General features: G+C 40.8%; 1 protein-coding gene across 1 annotated transcript in view; it reads left to right on the top strand.

The window, feature by feature from the left end:
- The window catches only part of LOC128639573 (opsin-VA-like), a 235030-nt gene extending 208863 nt beyond the window's left edge, over positions 1–26167 (top strand). Inside the window, exons 3-5 of the mRNA XM_053691709.1 lie at positions 16378–16495; positions 23122–23361; positions 25928–26167. Coding sequence (XP_053547684.1) covers positions 16378–16495; positions 23122–23361; positions 25928–26167 — 598 coding nt within the window. The remainder of the gene's footprint in view (positions 1–16377; positions 16496–23121; positions 23362–25927) is intronic.
- Positions 26168–26720: the final 553 nt, after the last annotated feature.

Here is a 26720-nt window from a genome sequence, read left to right as displayed (position 1 = left end):
ACGCACAGCCAATTCACAACGGATACGTCAGCAACATCAGAGAGGAGGAGCCACTGGATCGTCATCACAGGATAGTTCATCGGAACAGTCCTCTTCCCCTTTGGAGCAGAGCGAGGAGGAAAATGCTGCAGAGGGGGCCGAAAACACAGCAAGTGGAAGCAAAACTGGAGGCATGATGACAAGGAAGATCCTCAACAAGAAAAAAATCGCAGAACCGCAAGTAAACTGCAATTTGCAGAGTGACACTACTGTCATTAACATTTCGGGACATGAGTTATCTATACAAGAGCAGAAACTTTTAGATAAGGGTCTTTCCTTTTGCCCATTTACAAATATAAATTTCTTTGAACTTGAAAAAGATTTGTATAAGTTTTTCAGAAGTATCAAGTTAAAATTCTGGTTTGCAAATATTAACAACACTGTTAATATCACACAAAGACAACAAAGTAACGATTGGTCATTAACAAATTTAGGGCTTATTAAGAAAAACAGCTCTTTTAACCCTAACATAAATGAACATAGTATAAGCACATACATAAAGCTAGTGGAAAATGACATTACAAAATTGAAAAAATTACACAAACATAAAAAAATTAACACCAACTTCACAGCTAATGACCATAAAGCACTAAAATCTTTAAAGGGTCAATCTAACCTTATATTGAAAGGGGCAGACAAGGGAGGGGCCACAGTCCTCATGGACAAAAGTTATTACATAGGAGAAATAAAGAGTCAGTTGCAAAATGAGAATACATATAGGAAATTGAGCAATAACCCTATAATTTCACTACTGAAGGAAATTACATATATACTAGAGAAGGCACTCAAATATGTAGATATTGACAAAAAATTGAAGGAATATTTATATGTACAAAATCCACGCACACCCATATTTTTGGAACTATTTCTTATTTCAAGATGAGTGGTATGTGCAGTTGAGAGGTACAGCCATGGGGTCCAATGTTGTCCCATCATATGCCAATTTATTTATGAATGAAATTGAAGAAAGGTTCATCTATGAAAACACCAAATTTAAACAATATGGCTCTGTGTGGTGGAGATAAATAGATGATGTCTTTGGTATATGGTGGGGCAGCATTGGATCCCTGGAGGAATTTGTAAGGGAGGTGAATTCAGCTGTCAATGGCTTAGAGCTCACTATTACTTATAGTGAGGAAAGTGTAACGTTTCTAGACACCAAGATAAATAAAGTAGGGAATACCTTAGAGTTTGATCTGTATACTAAGGATACCGACAAAAACACTCTACTTAGGTTTGACAGTTTTCATCCAAGGGCACTAGTAGAGTCCCTTCCAAAAAGTCAGCTTCTAAGAGTTAAGAGAATTGTCAGCAACGAACAAAAATGCAATCTTAGAATTGAGGAGATGTCAAACAAATTTTTAAAGAGAGGTTACCCAAAAAAACGAATTGAAGAAAAAAAGATAGACATCTTGGAAAAAGAACAAAAAGAAAGAAATTCCAATAACAAGGATAATAGAATGGTTTTTATTTCTCAGTACAGTCCTCCCAGTAAAGAGGTATCTAAAAGCATACGCAAACATTGGCATATACTGAGTGACTGTAATGACAAAATATCTATGTTTAAAAATCCACCTTTAATGGCCCATAGGAGAGTAAAAAATGTAAGAGACCACCTTGTCAAATCAGATGTAGGTCCTACTAAAAGTAACACACAATCATATATCAGTAAGAAACGTTTGGGCTCATATCCTTGTCTTAACTGCATGAGTTGCAGTTCTATAATCAGAGGTAGATTTTTTCATCATCCTCATAAAGGTACACAATATGAAATCAATGGATACTATACATGTGACACCACACATGTGGTACATCTTCTTAAGTGTCCATGTTCCCTGTTATATTTAGGCGAGACTACCCGTAAGGCAAAATATAGAATGAGCCAACATCGTTCAAATATACGATGTGGAAACACTGAAGCACCAGTGTCTAGCCACTTCATTGAAAAGGGCCACAACATTAGCCAAATGAGGTGGCAAATCATAGATCATATAAAAGTACAAAGAAATGGTCAAGACAGGGAAAGGCTACTCAGACAAAAAGAGACTTGGTGGATACATAAATTAAAAACCATGGTCCCTAAAGGCCTAAATAGAGAATTAGACATGTCTGTATATCTGTAATTGTAAAAATCTATGCTATATATATATAAAAGATGTTGATTGCAATTTATTAATTGTTTAAGAGAAAGTATAACCAGAAAATATTCTATTGGTAATATATGTATATTCATTCTATACCCAATAATGTAATATATTGTTTTTAAATTAGAATTAGTTTTTTTTTTAAAAAGGATTGTAATATAGGATTTCACCACTAGGTGGATATAGAGATACATCAACATTGGAAAATTGGCCATTTGGCGCCAATATACACGGTATAAAATTTTGTAAGATAATGTGTTAACCCATGCATGATTACGGGGTATTAACCCCGAAACGTCGCTGTATTTTTAAGTCCTAATAAATAATTTTTGTACTTGGAGTGCTGTGGACATTACCTTCTTTGTGGTCAGTAGAATGTCTGACAAACCGCCGAGAGCAGAAACCACACAGAGAATGAGCCATAAATAATCTCCCGGTCAGTAAAAGTCTTTTAGAAGCAAACCGCCGGGAGAAGTGAATTCACACACGTATGAGCTCTCAACTCCTCAACCCCTATGTATTAGCCCCAGTGCCTGCTTTGAACAAACTGCCTTATGGAATTGTTCCCGCAAACTTATAGAGGAAACTGTGTGTCCCAATAAATAAATAAAGTGCCCAAAATGTTTCTTCCTCTGAAAAAATAAAGCAGCACATACCTCAAAGATCTGCCAGGCAGCAAGGCAGCTTACTAGGTTTGAGAGGTCATCTCCCTCCCATGGACCTGTGGAAAGAGAAAAAAGACTGAGTGATCTTACTCAGGCTTTCAGAATTAGGGCAGCATACACTATATGGGAGGCGCAGTGAGAAGTATATCCCACAAGTTCCCATTGCTCTAAAGCCACCACTGCTCTACTGAAGAGACTGATATGGACTACAGCTACACCCTAGAACAAAACAGCACAATCTTTCACCACTTAAAAAAATAATAAAATCTTGCTTGAAGGGCGGAGCCAACAAGCTGAGTGATCGGATGTACATTTCTGGAGCTCCTCATTTATAATCATATATAACAGTAATATACATAAATAGGAGACCTCCTTTCATATATTATTTTGAACCTACATCGAATCAACATTGTTATCTATGCACCAGGAGAGAGCTAAACGTGGGCTTCATAGATAAACAGCCCCTAAAGCCGGTGCCAAATACTTCACTATAAGGGCGCGAATCGCCATCTTAGCTCAGAATGGAGTTCCTAGACAGATGGGAGGCTAAGACAGAGCAATCACTACAAGCCTACTACCAGGAGCTAAAGACGGACCTAACTGTTATGATGGACAAGCTGGCAGTACTGTTATCTTACCGGCCATTAGATCGAGGGGCATTCAAGTTTACAGCCTACCTCCCTTTGCAAAGTGCCACTGAAGATACATCAGCCTTTACTGACGGAGTCACTGTTAATTCTAACCCGGAGGCACCGACTAACGGTTCACAGACCGACGCGCCAGACTCCAGCAATCAGAGGACACTTACAACTGCTTCTCTTGGTCCGAGCGATATTGGGCTTCAGCTAGGTCACACAAAAAACCCTGAGCGGTTCGGTCGTGCTACAAAGCCCCTTTGGCATCAGCCATGCACTAGGTACTTCCCTGGCTTCAATCAGGGGAACAAAGATCGCTACTCTGCATATCTCATTCACGGCTGGCTTCCTAAAAAATGGATCGAGCGCCATGACTCCCCGCTACGAAGGTATTTACACACATCTGACTGCCCTGCTCTTAAGAATCTTTATATAAGAGAAGGCATCGGCTGAAGTTTCTAATACTACAGGACGGATCTGAGGACTTAACTGGCTTTTTTTATCTTTTGACTAGCCCTAATTGCGGTCATGAGATAAGCCTCTCTGGATTTTTCTAACACATGTCTCTCTTACTATTTAGCTGCAAAGTGTTTTTTTTTTTTTTTTTTTTTTTTCATATTTTAGCTATGAGAGTTCTATTCTGTAAGGTTAACTTTTACCCCGTGTTAGTTTATTATCTGTTCACAACCACCTGTACTCTCTTGTTAATGAAGATGCCGGATATGCCTTGCTATGATTATATCTCCAATCCTGTTTAATGCCATACTTTTATTCTTAGCAGGCTGAGAGGCCTTAGATGGCTTCACAGATACCAGCTGACTATATGAATAATACTGCTGTAAAATGTGGAGGAATAACTATGCACTGTCGTTCAAAGGTTGTATTTACATGTCTGTTTATAACTTGGATAAGATCTCCTTGTGTGTACATTGATATGGACCACCTTTTTCAATAGCAACTTACATATGTACACCGCTAAAGCTACAGCCATATTATGTCATAACTGTACAATCCTGTCATAACTGCAGCGTGTTTTTCCCTTATGTGGATATTGTAAGTAACTAATGTATATGACTTGCACTCTCACATTTTATCTCTGCCATATTTAGACTTAATACAACTCAACAGATACAAGTCAGTTTTATCCTAGTGTATACCCTGTAGGGCTACCCTATATGTTCAAGCCTTCTGTAGATGATGGGTTGGTTCACTCGTAGGTACAGAACGTACCACTTTGATTTTACCAAACAATATTCTCAATCTCAGGGACATGCATTCTATCTACCGCAGTTATTCCATACATGTACTAACACATGCTGCTGGGCTGTGTCAGCTGGGAAAGCACGGTCCAGCATATACATGTTTCTTGCTTATATAAACATCTAGGCTTTAACCACAAGGCGCTAGACATCTGATGTGTCCCAAGCTATGAGATAACTTAACTATGTTGGTTTAAAGTATATGTGTAGTCCCTGACAGTATATATGGTGCCGAAGACATTTCCCTCACAGCTATGTATACATTTCGGACGTGATATATTACGCCCATCTCCTCCCTTGGTGTCCTTTATGTCAGTGCTGTTGCAACATGAGAATGTTAGAAAAGCCCACGCAAGAGACTCCCTTATCTCTCTTAAAGTACCCCACTGCATGGTTGTCAGAGACCTTACAATACGTCTTCATAAATATCATTTATTTCAATTTGAGAGTTGTTTATTTTGCAGCTAGCGGTCCCTTATGCCCTCTACTTACACATATGTTTTATATGTGCAGTTTGTTGTTATGACTTAAACTACCTTAAGGGAAAATTTTCAATTCTGATCCCACTCTATCTATAGCTACCTTTAAGCTTGTTTGTGAGAAACACATAGCTTTCTCAGGTCACTGCCTTCTCAGTCATTCACCACCTTCATATGTCCCCTCTCTTCCCTTTCCCGCCGGCATTTTTTACCTGCGGGTCATATCCCTATTCCTTTTACCCGCATCGCCTATAGTTGGCACCTCCCCAGGAGAGGGGCTCATGTAGCAGTCCCTTCCCTTTCGTACATATATATATATACATAAATGTCCCCCCCTGTTTATATCCTCTCTGGGAAGCTTCCCTTACTCTCACATGCCCTAATTTCATTTTAAAAGAGGTGTAGTATAGGAATCACCCACTAAGAGTATACTCAAAAGTCCTATGATTTAATTCCATTCCACTTCCAACAGCCATTTAGTCTGTGCTTTCATAACATTTTAACTGGCTCCGCCCCCCCCCCCTTTTTTCCCACTTTACTATGAGCGGTTCTTGCCCGCTGTATTCCCTACCCCCCCATACACTCAGGCCTACGGGAGGCCTGACAAAAGCCAACTCCCTATCTCTCCCTATTTTCAGCTTATATAACATCCCTTATCTTGGAGTAGGGACCACTTAGTTAAAGATTAATAAAAAAAAAAAAAGAGGTTTTATAATTATATGCTCCAGTTACCCTTATCTACCACACTTGAATTTCTTTCTATCTTTAATTTTATATATCATACTATTTATGATCCAAATGTCAGATATACTGTTATATCCCTTGTTAGAATCCATTTTTTGGCTGTTGAACTTGCTGTTCTGTAAACTAAAAGCCTTTATGGGCATGTATTTACCACCGCTGTAGATCAGACTCAGTGATTTTAATGGTAATAAGGGTATACTTATGTTTAAGTTCAATTATACTTTCTTTACGAGAAATGTATAGATATTCTTGTCAAGTCTAATTTGTACCTGGACATATTTTTCTGTTTTGTTGTTATCACGTTTTACCTCAATAAAAATTATTTAAAAAAAAAAAAAAAATCTTGCTTGAAGAATCTTTTACTAACACCTAACTTTACCACTTTCTTGCTCTAACATAGGCAAAGAGAATGACTGGGGTAGGAGGGAAGGGAGGTGATATTTAACAGCTTTGCTGTGGTGCTCTTTGCCGCCTCCTGCTGGGCAGGAGTGATATATCCCATTAGTAATTAGATGATCCGTGGACTCATCGTGTCATTAGAAAGAAATTTACTTTTCTAGAGACTGTCAGCTTCCTGGATAAAACAATATACATCACAAATGGCAAATTGCACTCATCTGTATACAGGAAACCAACAGATAGATGCAGCTATCTCCACAGCTCCAGCTCCCACCCCAATCACATTAAAGAATCCATAATCTACAGTTAGGGCACCAGATATCAAAGAATTTGCTCAGACACCAAGGACTGTGACAAACACCTCATCACACTGTCCCAATCATTCAGAGAAAAAGGTTAAAAAACAAGGGTTATAAACAAACAAATTAACTCTGCCCTCAATGCCACACATGAACACTTGCTACAATACAGGGAGAAGAAAAACATATTGTGTATTCCTCTAGTAGTCAAATATAACCCTGCTGTAGAAGGAATACAAAAAATCATAAAAGACTTACAGCCACTACTCTTAGAGGATCCCACACAACAGAAACTGGTCCACAGAAAGCTACCCCTTGATAAAAAGAACACTCAGAATGGAACCAAGCGCTGCAACAAAGCTCTCTGCAAACTATGTCAACACATTTGTGAAAGCAGCACAGCTAATCACAAGAGTAAATCCTATAAACATTAAAGGGGCATATTCATGTATATCTTCAAGTGTGGTATACATGATACATTGCACTGCATGTGAAGTAGGATGCTATATTGGAGAAACAAGGCAAAAACTGCACCTTCGGATGAACTTACACAGACACTCAATCACAAACCACTGTGAAACAAAATACTGTACCCTTGTTGGACACCATTTCACCCAACCTGACCACTCCATCCAAAACCTCAAAAAATAAAAAGATTCTCAGAGGCAACTTCAAAAACACCATGGAAAAGAAAAACCTTTGAAATGAAAATGATAATGCACTTCATCTTGCTAAATGCTGGACCAAACGTGTACTTTCATATACTGTAGTCAATTACATTGTATATTCCACACTCTCTATGCATAGGTACACACGTAAGCCTATGTCCACACTTTTGTCATTATTACCATTTTTTTTCATTCTTTCCTTTCTCCTTTTTTGACTATCTTATATTCCCCTGTAAACCTAATTTCACATCTTTATACATATTGATTCTTTGTTGATATGTAACTTTATGTCAGTATAGAAAAGGCCCCGGATGACAGCATGGAAGAAGGGCACCTGTGACCCCACTTCACCCCCAGGAGTGGATTATTCCAGAGGGGTGGGGTTGGGGAACTGTTATAAGTCCCAGCACTGGAAGTGAGGTCACAGGTGCCTTTCTGGAGCAGCACGGTAGGAGGTGTGTTGTACACTTACTTACCTGAAGATGGAGGCCTTGTTGCAGGAGTTGCTGTCGGCGGCAAGGAGAAATGGCGAAGGTTGGATCCGGCAGCAGTTGTCCACGGCTGGGGAGGCAGCCACAACAGGTCCGGTGGTGGAGGCGGCAGTCGGGAGCGGAAGACGGCCGGCCAGGAGGTCGAGGCCACCGGAACGCTTGAGCCCGGAGGTCGGCAGGAGGAGATCCGGTCGGGAGAGGAGCCAGCCAGCAGGTCCACAGGAACAGGCGAGGTCGGAGAACGGCAGAGGCCAACGGACTGGAGCGGGAGCTGAGGCCCGGCCGAGGGCGGCGCCGGGGGCTGACATCACGGCACGTCAGCGGGCGGAAACAGGGACATCGAGAGGTCGCGGCAGAGCAGGACGGACCGGGAGAAGCGCTCGGGAGTCAGGTAAGCAGCTGAGTTATCGAAGATTGGGGGCCTGAAGGCTGAGCTATCGAAGAGGTGTTTAAGGGGTGGCGGGACGGCAAAGGGCCAGCAAATTATAAGCCCGTAACGCCGGGATAACGGGGAATTCAGAGAAAGAAAAATATGGGACAACTGGCTGGAGGGTAGGCCCGGCTGGGAATGGGCCCCCGGGGGGGGTAACAGCTAACGGGGGCCTATAGGGTTGGCACGGCCAGGCATGAGGCCGGGGGGGAGGGCCGTTGCTTATTGGGAAGGTATAAGCAAAAAAAAAAAAAAAAAAATAGAGGGCCCGGGATGGTATGCGCGGCCAGGGATAAGGCCGGGGGGGGGGGGGGGGCTAGGTTTTTGGCGGCAAAGAAATGGGAAGCCATAAGTAGGGGCAGACACGGGTTAGCAGCCGGGAATAAGGCCTGGTATTGATGCGGGTCAGCCGCGGGTGACGGCTGGGAGCAAGGCCGGGGGGGCAGTCTAGCCTGGGGGGCGGTCTGGAGTGAGACAGGACTTCCTCCTTTGCAGCGTGGGAGAGCTGGTTTTAATGCACTTCCTTTTGCAGTCATTATGTATTTTCCATCATGTTTCTATTGTAATGTTGTTCCCTCCCCTCTCCCCTCCCTCTTCTCCCTTCCTTTCCTTTCTTTGCCCCTTTCTCCCCCCCCCCCCCCTCCCCTTCTTCTTTTTGGTCGGGTCCTTGAGAGGGGAGGGTCGGGTATTGATGGGACGGGGATACAGGGGCCAGGTACCCAGTTTGGTGGATAGGGATAGGGGGTAACAAGTGCGCGGTAGTATGGGGTTTCCAAAAAAAAAAAAAAAAAAAGAGAGGTGATGGGGTAAATAGTGACGAATAAAGAAAGGGGTTATATGGTGGATTGTGGAGGGGATGGTGGGGTTTTTTGTGGAGGGGCAGGTTTAATGATATGTTGTGTTGCAGGGGTGACCAGGGGAGAGCTGAGAGTGGAGGCTCAGGACGCCTCTGGAAGAGGCACTACAACGCAGCAGGACCGGTTTACGGAGCCACCGCTTGAGCTCAACGCCAGTGGTGACTTTCCAGATGAAGAGGAGGATCCCTTGGAAGGCACTTCAGCAGGACCGGTAACGGCGAGTCAGGTAGGAGATCTGTCCGCCTTGGCGCAGATTTTACAGTTATTGTCTCCTCAACGGAGTGGAGGGGGGCAGGGAGCAGGGCTCCAAGGGGAAGGGACGGGGGGTAGGGGGGTTTCAGAAGGGAGAGAGGTTACGGCTATATCTACATTGCAGGCGCCAGTAGCAGGAGGTGGGACCGGGAGAAGAGACACGCGGCCGGACAGGACGGCGACCTCGGGAGTACGCAGGAGGTCTAGGTCGCCGCGGAGGAGGACAAGAGGAGGAGGATCACCAGCATCACCCACCTGGGCTCGGGTGGACAGGAGCCGCGACCGGAGCAGGTACGGCAGGGGGAGGTCACCTGCCCGAAGGGAAGCGGTACGGAGGAGGTTGGACGTGAGCAGAGGAAGGGAAGAAGTAGACAGGGACAGAGGCCGCGGGGAGGAAGCAAGGCCAGTACGCGAGGAGGGCGCAGGAACGGTGCAGCAGCCAGCAGGTGAGGTGGCTGGTGGGGCACCAAGTGTGAATGTGGCTGTGCCTGGTGAGAGGGAAGCTATGGTTTCAGGTTTGAGAGCTTTACTTGCGTCGTTGGAAAACCCGGGAAGGGGGACTTCGGTGGCGGCAGCGTGGACCACGCCAGGGCTTACCCCGGCTGTGGGGGGGCCGCAAGTAGCGGCGGCAAGCTTGGAAACCCCTGCGAGCAATGGGGGAGAGGTGGTTAGGGTGCCAGAAAGCGCATTACGGAGACCATGTCTCTGTTCGGTTGGCCCTTTAGGGATTCACTTAACCAGTGAATTGAGAGAAAAGATCGGAAAACGGGAATTTATAGAGATTTTCTCCCTGTTACCCCTGGAGCATGTTCTGGAGGTTAAGGAGGATGAGAAAGAAAAAGGGAAAAAGGAGGAGGAGGAGCGTAAGAAGCGTTGGCGTAAACTGCCAAAGACATTTATTAATTGGTCGCGTGCCTTTCGCATCTTGGCGAGTGTCATATGCGAGAAGACCCCAGATCAGGGGGCTTCCTTGTTTTGTTATTACGACGAAATCTCCAGTGCATACGGGACCTACGGGGGAATGGCGTGGTGGCGGTACGACGAGGGCTTTAGGCAGCGGTTGGCGGTTCGGCCGGAGATGCGGTGGGACGACAGAGATATGAGCATTTGGCTCGAGATGATGACACCCTTGAGGGGTGGACATTCCTTTCGGGGCTCTGGGCAAACGCCCGGGGGCGGGGTCCCTGGGGGGTCTGGACCTGCCCTTAGAAAAGGAGTATGTTTCCAGTTCAACGACGGGCAATGTAAGTTTGGGGCCTCGTGCAAATACAAGCACGAGTGTTCCGGTTGCGGGGGTGTGCACCCTTTCGCAAAATGCTTCAAGAAGGGTAAGCAAGGGTCCCGGTCGGGGGATGTGGGTGCATCGGGCGCGGACGCCGGTGAGGGTCGAAAAGATGGCCCCATGGTTAGAGGCTTACGCCAATAAGCGCGGTCGCGCGGTAGATGCGGAGCTACTACTTACGGGTTTTAGCTCGGGCTTTACGATTCCATTTAGAGGGGAGCGGACGGAAGGGGTCCCGAACAATTTAAAGTCTGCTAGGGTACACCCGGGGGTACTAAGAGAGAAAATTGGGAAAGAAGTACGATTGGGCAGGATGGCGGGTCCATTTTTGGACCCCCCATTGCCGGACCTGAGGGTATCACCACTGGGGGTGGTTCCTAAAAAGGCCCCTGGGCAATTCCGCATGATCCACCACCTGTCGTACCCTAAGGGACTGTCGGTCAATGATGGTATTGATCCGGAATTGGTCGCGGTGAAATATGCGTCGTTTGACAAGGCCGTGGGGTTAGTGAGAGCGGCGGGTAAAGGGGCTTTAATGGCGAAAGCAGACGTTGAGTCTGCTTTTCGGCTGCTCCCGGTGCACCCTCGGTGTCACCATCTGTTGGGATGCATGATGGACGGAGCCTTTTACGTGGATTTTTGCCTCCCGATGGGATGCTCAATTTCATGTTCCTATTTCGAGAGGTTCAGCTCCTTTGTAGAGTGGGTAGTGAAGCAAGCATCGGGGATTTCATCTATGGTGCATTACCTAGATGACTTCCTGTTTGTCGGTCCGGCCGGTTCGGCGGACTGTGATCATTTGGTTCAGGTTTTTGGGCAGGTGGCGGGGGAATTTGGTATCCCTGTGGCCGCAGATAAGTCAGAAGGGCCTACGACGTCATTGAGTTTTTTGGGAATCCAAATGGATTCCATTAAGATGGAGTGCAGGTTACCGGAGGACAAGTTATCTGACCTCAAAATGGTGATCGGCGGGATGCTGGCAAGAACGAAAGCTACCCTAAGGGATATTCAATCTTTATTGGGAAAGTTGAATTTTGCCTGCAGGATAATTCCCATTGGCCGAATATTTTGCAGACGTTTGTCATTACTGACGGTTGGAGTTTCTGACCCAAGACACCATGTCAGGTTGACGAGAGAGGTCAAGGAGGACTTGAAGGTGTGGCGAACTTTCCTGGAGGAATTCAATGGGCAGGTGATCATGCAGGAAACAGGCTGGTCGGACGACCAGCTGTGTTTATTTACAGATGCAGCAGGAGCTCACGGTTTTGGGGCCTATTTGAACGGCCAGTGGTGTGCGGGCAGATGGCCCGAAGTATGGGCCGAATGGGGCCTGACCAGGAACTTAACTTTTTTGGAATTATTCCCGCTGGTCGTGGCCCTAAAAATTTGGCCGGAGCAGCTGGGCAACAAAAGAGTTTGTTTCCATTCGGACAACCAGGGAGTGGTATGGGCAATCAACCGGTTAACGGCGAACTCGCCGGCGGTGATACGGCTCCTGAGGGTGTTTGTTTTGGAGTGCCTGAGATGCAATATATCTTTCAGGGCGGTGCATGTCCCGGGACGGTTTAACGTTATTGCTGACGCTTTGTCACGATTTCAGTGGGACAGGTTCCGGGAAGTGGCCCCAGAAGCGGAGCGGGACGGAATTGCATGTCCAGAGGACTTGTGGTACCTGGGTTGCCAGGAATGGTGAGGTTAATCAGAGGGGCATTGGCTCCTAACACATGGAGGGCTTACGCCCGAGTGTGGAAGCAGTGGGAGCGGGTGCTACTGGATGAGCAGTGCCAAGGATACAGGAGGAGTGATTTCCTGTTATGGATGAGCTGGGTAGGTTCCTAGGAGAGGGAAGGGCTATCGCCCTCTGAAGTTCGGAAGAGGATGGCAGCAATGGCTTTCCTTTTTCGATTGCTGGGTATTGAGGATCTTACAAAAAATTTTGTGACCAGAATGGCAGTCAGGGGGATGTGTAGGAGGGGATTCCGGACGGATGGTCGGAGGCCAATTACTTTTGCAATTTTGCAGGGGTTGGTGTCGGAGCTGGATAGGGTGTGTTCCTCAAGGTATGAGGTTCTGTTATTCAAAACTGCGTTTGTACTGGCTTTCTTTGGAGCGTTCAGGGTGTCGGAGCTGGTGGGAAAGAACCGTTGGGATGCGAGCGGAATGGGTAGGCAGGATGTAGCGGTGGCGGAAGGGGCAGTAGAGTTATGGGTCAGGAGGTCCAAGACGGACCAGGAGGGTAGAGGGACAGTAGTGGTTTTGCAGGCAATTGGCGGGGATTGTTGCCCAGTACGGGCGGTGCGAGAATACCTAGAGGTTGCCGGCTCTGGGGCAGGCCCGTTGCTGGTACATGCGGACGGGACGTCACTGTCGCGTTTCCAGTTTGTGGCAATAATGCAAAGGGTCTTGGGTTTGATGGGAATTGGGGGCCCGGAGTTTGGTTCGCATTCGTTCAGAATAGGTGCGGCGACGGAGGCGGCTAATTTGGGGTTGGATGCTTCGGTGATTAGGAGGATTGGGAGATGGAGATCAGAGCGTTTTCGGGGGTATGTGAGACCGGGTTTGGTGTCCCAAAGGGGGGGGTACTGATAACTTTTAATTTGTTTGGCAGAGCCGGGGAAGTGTTGGATCGTAGGACATTCCTATGTGTACTGGGCGAGGAAGGCAGCGGCAGTGAAGCCAGATGGGACTCAGTTGGGCTTTGGCAGGGACCATGTTATCATCAGATGGTTCGGGATTCGGGGCATGAAATGGTCCCAAGTGGTGGGCACGGTGGTTGAGCACGCCAGGCTTTTCTCCCCCCCGAAAGTATTAGTGGTGCATTCAGGCGGAAATGACTTGGGATGTATGCCACAAAAAGAACTAATTGAGGACATCAAAAGAAGTTTCGATAGATTGTGTCAGCTGTTTCCAGGTATGGTCCTGGTTTGGTCGGAGATTGAGAGTAGGGTAGTTTGGAGATCGGCGTGGGATGCAAAAAAGCTGGAGGCTTCCAGGCGAAAGGTCAATAGGACTATATCTGGGTACGTAAAGGGGCTAGGGGGCGTTGGCTTACGCCACGTAGAGTTCGAAGGGGAGTCGGGTAAATGTTTTTACCTAAAGGATGGAGTGCACCTCAATGAAGTAGGGCTACATTTATTTAATTTTACTCTTCGGGAGGGAATAGAAAAGGCCTTAGCTTTGGTTGGCGGTACTCGCTAGGGAGCGAGTTGTGGCGGAAGTGCTTGCTAATTTCTGTTGAGGCTTACGCCTAATGGAATATGGTGGCAGTTATGGAGGTGTAAGCTAAGGAATGTGAGGAACGCCCAGCCCTGGAAGGGGTGGGGGCTTATAGGAAAATAAGAGCAAGCACTGAGGTGGATTGTAAATATTGTTGAAAGTTAAGTGAAATGTTAATTTATTGGTTTGTTTAATAAATAAGCTGCGGCCTTTTCTCTCCCAATCAGGTGTTGTGTGTTTATTGATCAAGTAACGAGTAGTGGGAAAATGTGGGGTCAAGAAAAGGCCCCGGATGACAGCATGGAAGAAGGGCACCTGTGACCCCACTTCACCCCCAGGAGTGGATTATTCCAGAGGGGTGGGGTTGGGGAACTGTTATAAGTCCCAGCACTGGAAGTGAGGTCACAGGTGCCTTTCTGGAGCAGCACGGTAGGAGGTGTGTCCCGCCCTCCCTCCCTGAATGGTGAATTAAGTGATGTCGCAGCGCAGGCGGAAGTGCTTGCTAATTTCTGTTGAGGCTTACGCCTAATGGAATATGGTGGCAGTTATGGAGGTGTAAGCTAAGGAATGTGAGGAACGCCCAGCCCTGGAAGGGGTGGGGGCTTATAGGAAAATAAGAGCAAGCACTGAGGTGGATTGTAAATATTGTTGAAAGTTAAGTGAAATGTTAATTTATTGGTTTGTTTAATAAATAAGCTGCGGCCTTTTCTCTCCCAATCAGGTGTTGTGTGTTTATTGATCAAGTAACGAGTAGTGGGAAAATGTGGGGTCAATGCTTTTTGTATAACTATATATTTCCCCTGTCTGTTATCCTTTACTGACAGTCTGCCTCTGTCTCCTAAACCCCCATCATGATTTTTACGACAACCCCTCCTCCCCCTGCATTCAGAACTCTGTAACACTTTGTATTTTTAAACGTCCTATATTTTAAGATATAATCTGTAAATTCCATCAAATTGGTCAGTATTGCTTTAGACTTGAAAAAGGAAGACATTCTTCTAAAAGCTTGTCATCTTATAAATGTATAGTTAGTCCAATACAAAAAGCAATGCAATACTTTTGTTATTTTGAGATATATATATATATATGTATGTATATATATATATAAAAAAACACGGAAGGGGATTGCACTCCTAGACCGGACCGGATACACATCCCATGCTCCTGCAACATGCTCAGCCCTGGGTGCTCAGTGACACTCACAGGTAGCTGTGCTGTCACCACAGTCACAGGCAGTTGACCCCAAACAGGTATGGGTGCAAGAACCATAGGGGAAATTACAAAACAAATTTATACAACACACAGAGAAAACCCTGCACTCACTAGCAAGCTCACAGCTAAGATTTAAAAGAAAGAAAAAAAAGAATATATATATACATATACACACACAGTTTATACATACATACGCATACATTAATACACATACATCTTTAGGCATGTATATATCTTCATGTTGAAGCTCTTTTTTTCTAACACCTGAGACCCCATATCTTTGAGCCGTTATAACTTTTTGTGCAATATGTAGTTTTAATATTTTTTTTATCAGATAGTGTTATTATGAGTGTAATTGTACTTTGTGATTTATTTTTAAACTGTGTTTTGTGACTCTTTTTGTTTCGCGAAGCAGTTAACCAGAGCTCTAAGGACGCACCATCCCGACAAGCTTTAACTTCAATTGCGCACAAGCGATAGCGTTTACTTCCAACTTGTAATAGGAGTGAAAAACCCTTTCAAAGATCATTGATATGTAATACAATTAATTAATAAACCACTTAGATAACATAGGAGTGAGATGGCAATGTGTCATAAAACTACCCCTCAAATGTTGCTGCCAAATCCTGTTGCCCTAGGAGCAGGCCCAGTTTGCTGACTTTAATCAAACAAAACTGCATTACTTATTGATAAATAGTTCTCAAAGAAGCTGCAGTTTAATGCAGCTTCCAAACTGTATATTGTCCCTTTAAAAGGAATAGAAAATTCAAAATTAAAATTTGCTAGTTCAGATAGAACATGTAATTTTAAGACACTTTTAAATTCACTTCTAATTTCAAATATGCTTCTTTCTCTTGTCATCCCTTGTTGAAAAAAAAAAACATGCACATATCCTATACTAGTGGGAGCTAGCTGCTGATTGGTGCCTGCACTCATTCGTCTCTTGTGATTGGCTAACTAGATTTGATCAGCTAGCTGTCAGCTCAGCAGTGCAATGCTGTTCCTTCAGCAAATGATAACAAGATAATGAAGCAAATTTGATAATAGCATGTTCTATCCAAATTATGAAAGAAAATATTGGGGTTTCCTGTCCCTTTAAGGACATTTTCTATAATGAAGCAACTAAAAAGCAGCCATCTGGAATTTTAGAGCCATCCTAAAAATAACCTTTATCTCCAGTCTAATTTTATTCAGTGCAGTCATCTGTAAGTAATTTTCATTTTGTCAGCTTCTAGACATTAAAATGTATATATATATTAAAAAAAGTGAAGCCCTCATTGATATGTTCTTTTCAATTACTGTACAGGTATTCTGGGAAGTTTGAAGATCACACATACATCATCACTTTTCTAACAACGTGTTTTATATTACCGTTATTGCTCATTTTTGTATCTTATGGAAAACTTATGAAGAAGCTAAGAAAGGTAAGCAGGATAGCCAACAGGAATCTATTTTCCATGTATGTCTTGGTTCATGATTTACACAATTTAAAATGATCTGTTAAAATCATAAATATAATTATTACAATTTGTCAGTATCATACCCAGAAATTTAAAATTTAGGGACAGTCAACTCAAATTTTTTTATTGTTTAAAAAGATAAATAATCCTTTATTACCAATTCCCAAATTTTGCATAACAAACACTGTTGTATTAATATACAGGTAGTCCTCAGTTTATGCCGGGGTTAGGTTCCAGAAGGAATGGTTGTAAATCGAAACCGTTGTAAATTGAAACCCAGTTTATAATGTAAGTCAATGGGAAGTGAGGGAGTTAGGTTCCAGGCCCCTCTCAAAATTGGCATAAGTAACACCTAATACATTATTTCTAAAGCTTTGAAATGAAGACTTTAAATGCTAAACAGCATTATAAACCTAATAAAATAATCACACAACACAGAACATATAATTAAACTAAGTTAAATGAACAAAAACATTTGCTAAACAGCATTATAAACCTAATAAAATAATCACACAACACAGACTTCACTTGCATTTTTCTGCAAACAGTTCCTTCTATGCATTCCAATCTGGACTGATTTATAGACAGGAAGATCTTGTTTCTTTGAAATCTGCTCAATAGCTCAGGTCTGGTTAAACTGATTAATTTCAGCTTGCTTGGCTTTGCTGCAACACAAGCTGACAGCTCCACCTACTGGCTATTTTAATAAATGCACTGCTTCTCAATGCTTTTCAATAGCAGTCACATGACTGGAAAAAAAGGTTGTTATTCTGAAACGGTATAAATTGATCCGTTGTAAAACGAGGGCCACCTGTATTTTTAATCTCTGTGATTACCTTGTATCTAAGCCTCTTCTGGCAGCCCTCTGATCACATGACTATTTATTTATTATCTTTTGACTTGCATTTAAGCTGATTAGTGCTGTGTTGTGCACAACCCACGGGCATGAGCACAATGTTATCTATATGGCTAACATGAATTAGCAGTCTCTTGTTGTGAAAAGTAAATAAAAAAAAGCATGTGATAAGAGGCTGTCTCTAGTGGCTTAGAAACAGGGAGAAATGTAGAGGTTTAAAGGTTATAAAGTATATTAATATCAATGTTGGTTGTGCAAAGCTGGGGAATGAGTAGTAAAGGCATTATCTATCTTTTTAAACAGAACAAAAAAATTGTGTTGACTGTCCCTTTAAGTACAATACAGGTACAATTCCAAAATCCAGACATTTTCTTTATTATTATTTTTTTAAAAATTAAAAATTTTAAAAATGTAATTTACCCCCCCTCACACCACCACCACCTTTAAAGGGACACTGAACCCAAATTCTTTCTTTCGTGATTCAGATAGAGCATGCAATTTTAAGCAACTTTCTAATTTACTCCTATTATCAATTTTTCTTCGTTCACTTGCTATCTTTATTTGAAAAAGAAGGCATCTAAGCTTTTTTTGGTTCAGACTCTGGACAGCACTTTTTATTGATGGATGAATTTATCCACCAATCAGCAAGTTTAACCCAGGTTATTCACCAAAAATGGGCCGGTATCTAAACTTATATTCTTGCATTTCAAATAAAGATACAAAGAGAATGAAGAATATATGATAATAGGAGTAAATTTGAAAGTTGCTTAAAATTGCATGCTCTGTCTAAATCACGAAAAAAAATTTGGGTTTAGTGTCCCTTTAAGTCACAATTTTCTCTGCATTGTTGGTTTGATTTTTGTGCTGTAATTGCAGTTCTGTGCAACATATAGTATATGTATGTATATATATATATATATATATATATATTTATTTATTTCATTAAAATTATGGGGGGGAGATAAAAAACTGAAATTAAAATCCTCCATGTCTCAAAATTAAATCAATGTAAATATTTGCATAGGAAATTAGCACATCTAGGCAAGATTCCCCGCTCGATTTTTCCCAGAAATACCTCATATACAATGTTACCAATGCACAAGAGAATTCTGGGTAAGATATGCAAATTCTCAGTTTTTTTGCTTCAAAATACTGTTTTAACACAGCTATCCTTTTAACAGGATTATTGCAGCAAACCAGAAATCACTCACTAGACAGCCTGTTTCGTTCTTTTTGGAACTCATCAGTAGGAGATAGATTTCTGGTTGCTGCATTGGTAAAGCGGTTTCCTATGCAAATATTTACATTGATTTAATTTTGAGACATGGAGGATTTTAATTTCATTTTTTTATCTCCCCCCCATAATTTTAATGAATTTTGGTTTAACCTTGAAAATAGCTTTACCAATACAGCAACCAGAAATCTTTGTATGCAAATTAATATGACCCTGGGGAAGTCTCCCTATGGGTGATGGGGAAACCAGACATGGATTCCTTGCCCAGTGTGCTTAGAGGAATGTGGCTGCACCTCACTGACGAGGCCAAAACGATTGTCTGGGGTTGTCATGTTCCTTGTCCAGAGGAGAATTGCCTGGTATTTCGGGGCTGGATTGACCTTACTTGGCGAGATCAGACTGATATACTTCAGGAAAGTTTTCCTCTGTGAAAAGCACACTGGTCTAAAAGAGGCTGCCATAGAACTAGCTGATGAACTGTTGTTCGTTCCTGGTAGAGCGCTTCTCTCTTTGTATGCAAAAAAAAAAAAAAAAAAATATATATATATATATATATATATATATATATATATAGTATTAGCGATTATAAGAACTACCTTTAGATTACCTCTATGAGCTGTATTATGACAGGCAACTATTGCCTAAATGAAATAAGCTGTTCCCTTTTACTGATTCAAATATAAAAATATTCCGAAATTCAAACTATTACGAACTCCAAAATTTTAATGCGTCTTTCAGCAAAAATCCTTAGAACTTAAAGAAAAATAAAACCCCACATTTTTCTTTCACGATTCAGATAGAACATACAATTTTAAACAACTTTCTATCAAAATTCTATCAAATTTTCTTTGTCTTCTGGTTATCCTTTGTTGAGCTCAGGAATATGCACATGTCTGCAGCACTATATTGCAAGTTTTACAACCATGTTGTACATTAGCAAGAGCACTAGATGGCAGCACTATTTCCTATCATGTAGTGCCCCAGACATGTGCACACTACCTAGCTACTAGGGATGGGCGAATGTGTTTATATCCGAATTTGAATGTTAGAACGAATGTTATTGTAGAAATTCGATTTACATAATAGAATGTTGATAAGAACGAATATTCTTAAAAATTCGATTTTCGAATGTTATTTACAGTTTTCGAATGTCACCTTCGAATTCGAATGTTACATTCGAATATCACATTCGAATATTACATTTATAAAACACAATTGTAGACTAGAAACACTATTTCGAATGTCACATTCGAATTGAATATCATATTCGAATCGAATGTCACATTCAAATTCGAATATTACATTTATAAAATACAGTATTAGACTAGAAATACTATTTCTAATTCGAATGTCGCATTCAAATCGAATATCACATTTAAAACACAGTATTAGACTAGAAATACTATTTCAAATTTGAATGTGACATTCGAATATTACATTTCGAAATTGAATGAATACATAGCTAAACATTCTATTATTCGAACAAATATTTTCGAATTTTATTGAAAAATTCGAAAACGAAAATAGAATGTTAGAATGTTATATAAACATTCGAAATTCGATTCGAACGAACGAATGTATCAAAATTCATTTTAAATTTTGAATTTTTAGAAACATTCGCCCATCCCTCCTAGCTACATATCTCTTCAACAAAGAATAACATAAGAACAAAGCACATTTGATAATAGAAAAAAAATTATTTATTTATTTTTTTAAAGTGTATTCTCTATCAGAATAATGAAAGAAAAAAAATGTGGGTTTCATGTCCCTTTCATTTTGTAGCTTTGCAATATGAAAGACTACTTGAAAGATATTTTCATTTTTTTAAGATGCTTGAAACCATCAGCTACATTTATCCACCAATCAGCAAGTGCTATCCAGGTGCTGAACAAAAAATGGGCCGGATCTAAAGCTTACAGTACTGCTTTTTCAAATCAAGATAGCATGAGAACAAAGTAAAATTGATAATAGGAGAAAATTAGAAAGCTGCTTAAAATTGCATGCTCTATCTGAATCATGTGAGAAAAAAATTGGGTTTAGTATCCCTTTAAAGGGACATGAAACCCAACATTTGTCTTTCTTGATTTAGATAACGCATATAATGTTAAACAACTTTACAAATGACTTGTATCATCAAGTTTGCTTCATTCTCTTAGTATCCTTTATTGAAGGTGCAGCAATGCACTACTGGGGGCTAACTTGGCCACATCAGTAAGCCAATTACAAGAGGTATATATGTGCAGCCACCAATCAGCAGCTAGCTCCCAGCTCCTGAGCCTAAACAAAGGATACAAAGAAAACAAAGCAAATTAGATAACAGAAATTAATAGAAAAGTGGTTAAAAATAGTATGCTCTGTCTGAATCATGAAAGATTTTTTTGTTGAGGTTTCATGTTCCTTTAATCTTAGATTCTATATAAAGTGGCTCGTGTTTTAATTAAATATTTATTGTACTGTATTCTTTTTAAATTTCAATATTTTTGAAACTAATGTTTCAGATAATGCACAATTTTGCTGTTACACAGAATTATGTATTGCTAACCGCTCGCTTTTTTTTTTTTTTTTTTGCAACTGAATGTTTCTATTAAAAATGTTTGCACATAATGGGCCAGATTACAAGTGGTGCACAAATTATTTTTTTTTCGCTCATGCGCTAACTGCGCTCAAAGTACAAAATGATTGTGGCTGCATAAGCGTGCGTATTACAAATTGAAAGTAAAAAGAGCGTGAGAGCAGAAAAACAAGTCGTGCTAACTTCAGGACTTCAGATATCGCAACCGCGCTAACACGTGCAATAAAAGTAATTATTTGACAATACTACACTGTAAGCTCAGACCAATTTTAATGAAGAGGGAATGGGAAGAAAAAAATAAAAATAAAAAAGGGAAAAGAAAAAGGGGAAAAGGACATGTCATATGTCATATAAATAATAGATGACATATAAATAATTGAAGAGTATAAAAAAAAAGAGAAACACGATTAGGAGTATAGCTCAGGGAAGTGGCCCACCAGACACCCATGAAGAGGACATTGGGGACAGAAGATCCGAAGATAAGAAGAAAAGAAGATGGATGAAGATAGAAGACCGCCACCGGGATGAAGATAGACCACCACCACCGGGATGAAGATGGACTGCCGCCGTCGCCACGTAGGAGCCAGATTGAAGTTTGGTGAGTACCATCTTTGGGGTTTAGTGCTAGGTGTTTTTTGTTTTGTTTTTTAGAATAGGGTAAAGTTGTTTTTTTCTTTTTGGGCAGCATTAGAGGTAAATGCCCTTCTAAGGGCTATGCCCAACCAAATGCCCTTTTCAGGGAAAATTTTAGAGTATGTTTTTTTTAGATAGCCTTTTTTATGGGGGTGGGGAGAGGGCTTACTTGTATTGTAGAAGGGTATAGAATTATTTTTTTTGTGAAAAAAAGCTAAATCACTTTAGGACAATTCCGTAAAAAAAGCCCTTCAAAGGGCTATTGCTATAGTTTAGTGTTAATATAGACTTAGCAGGGTTTTTTTCTTTGTTTTGTTTTTTTTTGTTTTTTTTTTTAAGTGGGGCTTTAGTTTTAGAATCGGCATAACAGGGTTTTTTTTTGGAATGTTAGTTGTTTTTTTGTTTTTGTTTTCTCAGTTAAAGGGACACAAATCCCATTTTTTTTTCTTTCATGATCTAGATAGAACATGCAATTTTATGCAACTTTCTAATTTACTCCTATTATAAATTGTTTTTTGTTTTCTTGCTATCTTTATTTGATAAACCAGGAATTTAAGTATAGGAAGCATTTATAATAGGAGTAAATTAGAAAGTTGCAGCTCTATCTGAATCATGAAAGAAAATTATTGGGATTTGTGTCCCATTAATGTTTTATTTTTTTTGTGGTAACTTAGGGGGTGTTAGTTTAGGGTCGTTAGCTGGTTAGGGGGTTTAGATGTTACTGGGTATTTTGCGATGGGGGTTGTGACGGTTTAGGGGTTAATAGTGTAGAAGGATATTTTGCAATGGGGTTGTGGTGCTTTATGCGTTAATAGTGTAGTGTAGTACTGTGCTATGGGGTTAATAGTGTAGTGGGGTAGTTTGTGATGTGGGGGTTGTAGCAGTTTAGGGGTTAATAGAGAAGTTAAGTGCAACTGTTTCCTCCGGGTAAACACATTACGTGAACTTTCAGGTTGCGGAAATAGTTTGACGATTCAATGCGATAGTGTTTGAGCTATCGTATTTACTTTCAACTTGTAATAAGAGTGCACATTGGCGCTCTACACCGCCCATAGAAAATATGGGGAGCATAAATTACCAGAAGTTTGCGTAAACAAATTTGCGGTCATTTAAACAGCGCACCATTTGTAACATGGATTTAAGCATAAAAACACTACATTCTTGCTATTGTGTTTAAACTTCTCGCACCGATAGTGCTCCCCTCGTAATCTAGCCCACATTCAGTGACACAGAAGGTCATTCTGTAAGGTTATGTTAGCTCCAAAAGATTTACACTTTTATATTTTTATTTATAGGTGTCAGATACTCAAGGAAGAATAGGATCCACCAGAAAACCTGAGAAGGAAGTTACACGAATGGTTATAATAATGATTATTGCGTTTCTCATCTGTTGGACGCCTTATGCTGCCTTTTCCATACTTGTCACTGCATATCCATCAATAGAACTGGATCCACGTTTAGCAGCGATTCCGGCTTTCTTTGCAAAAACAGCTTCAATGTACAATCCCGTTATTTATGTTTACATGAATAAACAGGTACAGTAGATTCCTAATATAACTAATATATACTCCTTAAATAATGGCACTTTTATTTTTTTTCTGATCTTAAAAAAGGCTTAAAGGGACAGTCAACACCAGAATTTTTGTTGTTTTAAAAGATAGATAATCCCTTTATTACCCATTCCCCAGTTTTGCATAACCAACACAGTTATAATTATACATGTTTTACCTCTGTAATTACCTTGTATCTAAGCCTCAGCAGACTGCCCCCTTATTTCAGTTCTTTTGGCAGACTTGCATTTTAGCCAATCAGAGCTGTCTCCATGGTAAATTCAGGAGCATGAGCTCAATGTTATCTATATGAAACACGTGAACTAATGCCCTCTAGTGTTGAAAAACTATCAAAATGCATTTAGAGGCAGCCTTCAAGGTCTAAGAAATTAGCATATGAACCTCCTAGGTTTAGTTTTCAACTAAGAATACCAAGAGAACAAAGCAAAATTGGTGATAAAAGTAAATTGGAAAGTTGTTTAAAATTGCATGCCCTATCTGAATCATGAAAGTTTGGACTTGACTGTCCCTTAAAGGGATATGATTTCCAAAAAAATGATTTTGTGATTCAGACAGAAGTTCGAACACAACATTAAAAAAGAAAAAAAAAGTTTCCATATTACTTCTATTATCAAATTTGTTTCATTCCCATGATATTCTGTGTTGAAGAGATACCTAGATATGCATCTGGAGCACTATATGACAGGAAATAATGCTGCCCTCTAGTGCTCTTGCAAACTGACAACATGCTTGCAAAACTGCTGTCATATAGTGCTCCAGAAATGGGCTAGCTCCCAAGCATATGTACCTGCTTTACAACAAACGATACCAAGAGAACAAAGAACAATGGATTATAGAAGTAAACTAAAAAGTTGATTGAAAATCGCAAATGCTATCTGAATCATGAAAAAAAAATTTTGGGGGGTATCATATCCCTTTAATGATTTTGCATAAATATAAGCAATATAATATTTTAAGGAACATTAAATACAGTAAACTTGCATAATCAACAAATGCAAACGCAACCAGGGCAAAACAATCTAAAGTTCTCTGGGCTGGCAAGATTAAGTGGTGTAATTATCTAAAGCCCCTTTTTACCCTGAAAACAGTGTGCTGCTAAGGGGCATATACTGCATTTTCATATGGGCTTGAGATGCATTGTCATACATTACAGAAGTGGACAATGAAAATAGTAATTTTAAAAATCATATACAAATAATAACTGAACTATTAAAAAAAAAAATTGATCACCAAAATAAACATATATATATATATATATATATATATATATATATATATATATATATATATATTTTTTTTTTTTTTAACACAGGAATAAATCATATTGAATATACAATGTGTGTATAATATGAGTGTGTGTGTGTGTTTGTTTCTGTATGAGAGTGTGTGTGATGTATGTGTGTGTGTGTGTATTGTGTGTGTGTTGTATGAGAGGGTGTGTGTGTGTTGTATGAGTGTGTGTGTGTGTGTTGTATGAGAGTGTGCGGTGTGTATGTGTGGTGTGTGTGTTGTATGAGAGTGTGTGTGGTGTGTGTGTGTTTGTTTCTGTATGAGAGTGTGTGTGATGTATGTGTGTGTGTGTATTATATGAGAGTGTGTGTGTGTGTGTGTTGTATGAGAGGGTGTGTGTCTGTTGTATGAGTGTGTGTGTGTGTTGTATGAGAGTGCGCGGTGTGTATGTGTGGTGTGTGTGTGGTGTGTGTGTTTTGTATGAGAGTGTATGTGTGTCTGTTGTATGAAAGAGTGTGTGTGTGTGTGATTTGTATGAGTGTGTGTGTGTGTGTGTAAGTGTGTTGTATGACTGTGTGTGTCTGTGTTATATGAGAGTGTGTGTCTGTTGTGTGTGTGTAAGTGTGTTGTATGAGTGTGTGTGTATGTGTGTCTGTGTTATATGAGAGTGTGTGTGGTGTGTGTGTCTGTTGTGTTTGTGTGGGGTGTGTGTGTTTGTAAGTGTGTTGTATGAGTGTGTGTGTGTCTGTGTTATATGAGAGTGTGTGTGGTGTGTGTGTCTGTTGTGTGTGTGGGTTGTGTGTGTGTGTGTGTAAGTGTGTTGTATGAGTGTGTGTGTGTGTCTGTGTTATATGAGAGTGTGTGTGGTGTGTGTGTCTGTTGTGTGTGTGGGTTGTGTGTGTGTGTGTGTAAGTGTGTTGTATGAGAGTGTGTGTGTGTGTGTGTATATGTGTATTGTAGGAAAGTGAGTGTGTTATTACCTTTTAAAACACTTTCAAGTTTGAATACAATCAAGAATAAAGTACGCACACATTTTAGTTACTTTGCCAAAAATTGTAGCTATCCTGCTGTATATCACTTAAAAAATATTCAGACCAAGCATAAAACTAGGGTTGTGAATGTGGTATCATGGCACTGGGTCTTGGGAAAATAAAAAGGTTGAAGAACCCTGGTCTAGTGCAGCACCTGATTGATTTTATTAGTAAAGATAAGAAGCTCAGTGCCCTCTAAATAAAGTTGTCCCTAATGATAAAGTGAGATATTTTTCCACAGTGACTTTTTTTTCCTTTCCCTGTTGCAGTTCAGAAGGTGTTTGCTACAGATGTTCCACTGCAGGAATATTTCTTCCAAAGAGTCGGATAATAATGCAACTTCAGAGAGGCTCGCGCTAAACCGAGACAATTATGGAGGTGAAATGCGATCAATCGCAGCGCGCATATCCACTACAAACACAGTCACTCTGAAAAGTGATGATGAACATAGCAGCTGCAACTCGTTTGGTCAGTTGCCAATGTGTGACAATAAAGTCTGCCCAATGTAACCATCAGAGGGATCTTACGGGACCCTGACAATAGTTTGTAAAGTACTTTTATTATGCGCCCGTAAACGTTAAATCTTATTATAACCATACATTTTCTGTTCATTGACATTAAAGGGACAAGAAAACCCCAACATTGGTTTCATGATTCAGGTACAGCATGCAGTTTTAAACAACTTTCTAATTTATTTCTATTACCTCATTTATTTTGTTCTCTTGCTATCTTTTTTTTTTTTTTTAAGAATACCTAGGTAGGCTTAGAAACAGCAAAGCACTACTGGAAGTTTGCTGCTGATTGGTGGCTGCACATAAATGCCTTTTGTCATTGGGTGATATGATGTGTTCAGCTAACTTCCAGTAGTGAAATACTGCTCCTTCAAAAAAGGATACCAAGAGAATGGAGAAAATGTGATAATAAAAGTAAATTGGAAAGTTGTTTTAAATTGTATGTTCTGTCTGAATCATGAAAAAAAGTGTTTGAGTTTCATGCCCCTTTAACCTCTGTAAATTTGTCTTTAATTTTTTTAGAATTGTAGAAGCCATTGTACAAATATAT

Source organism: Bombina bombina, chromosome 9 (assembly GCF_027579735.1).
Source record: "Bombina bombina isolate aBomBom1 chromosome 9, aBomBom1.pri, whole genome shotgun sequence".
Classification (NCBI taxonomy): Eukaryota; Metazoa; Chordata; class Amphibia; order Anura; family Bombinatoridae; genus Bombina; species Bombina bombina.
Note: the sequence above shows the minus strand (reverse complement) of the source record. Positions and strands in the feature narration are given on the sequence as shown.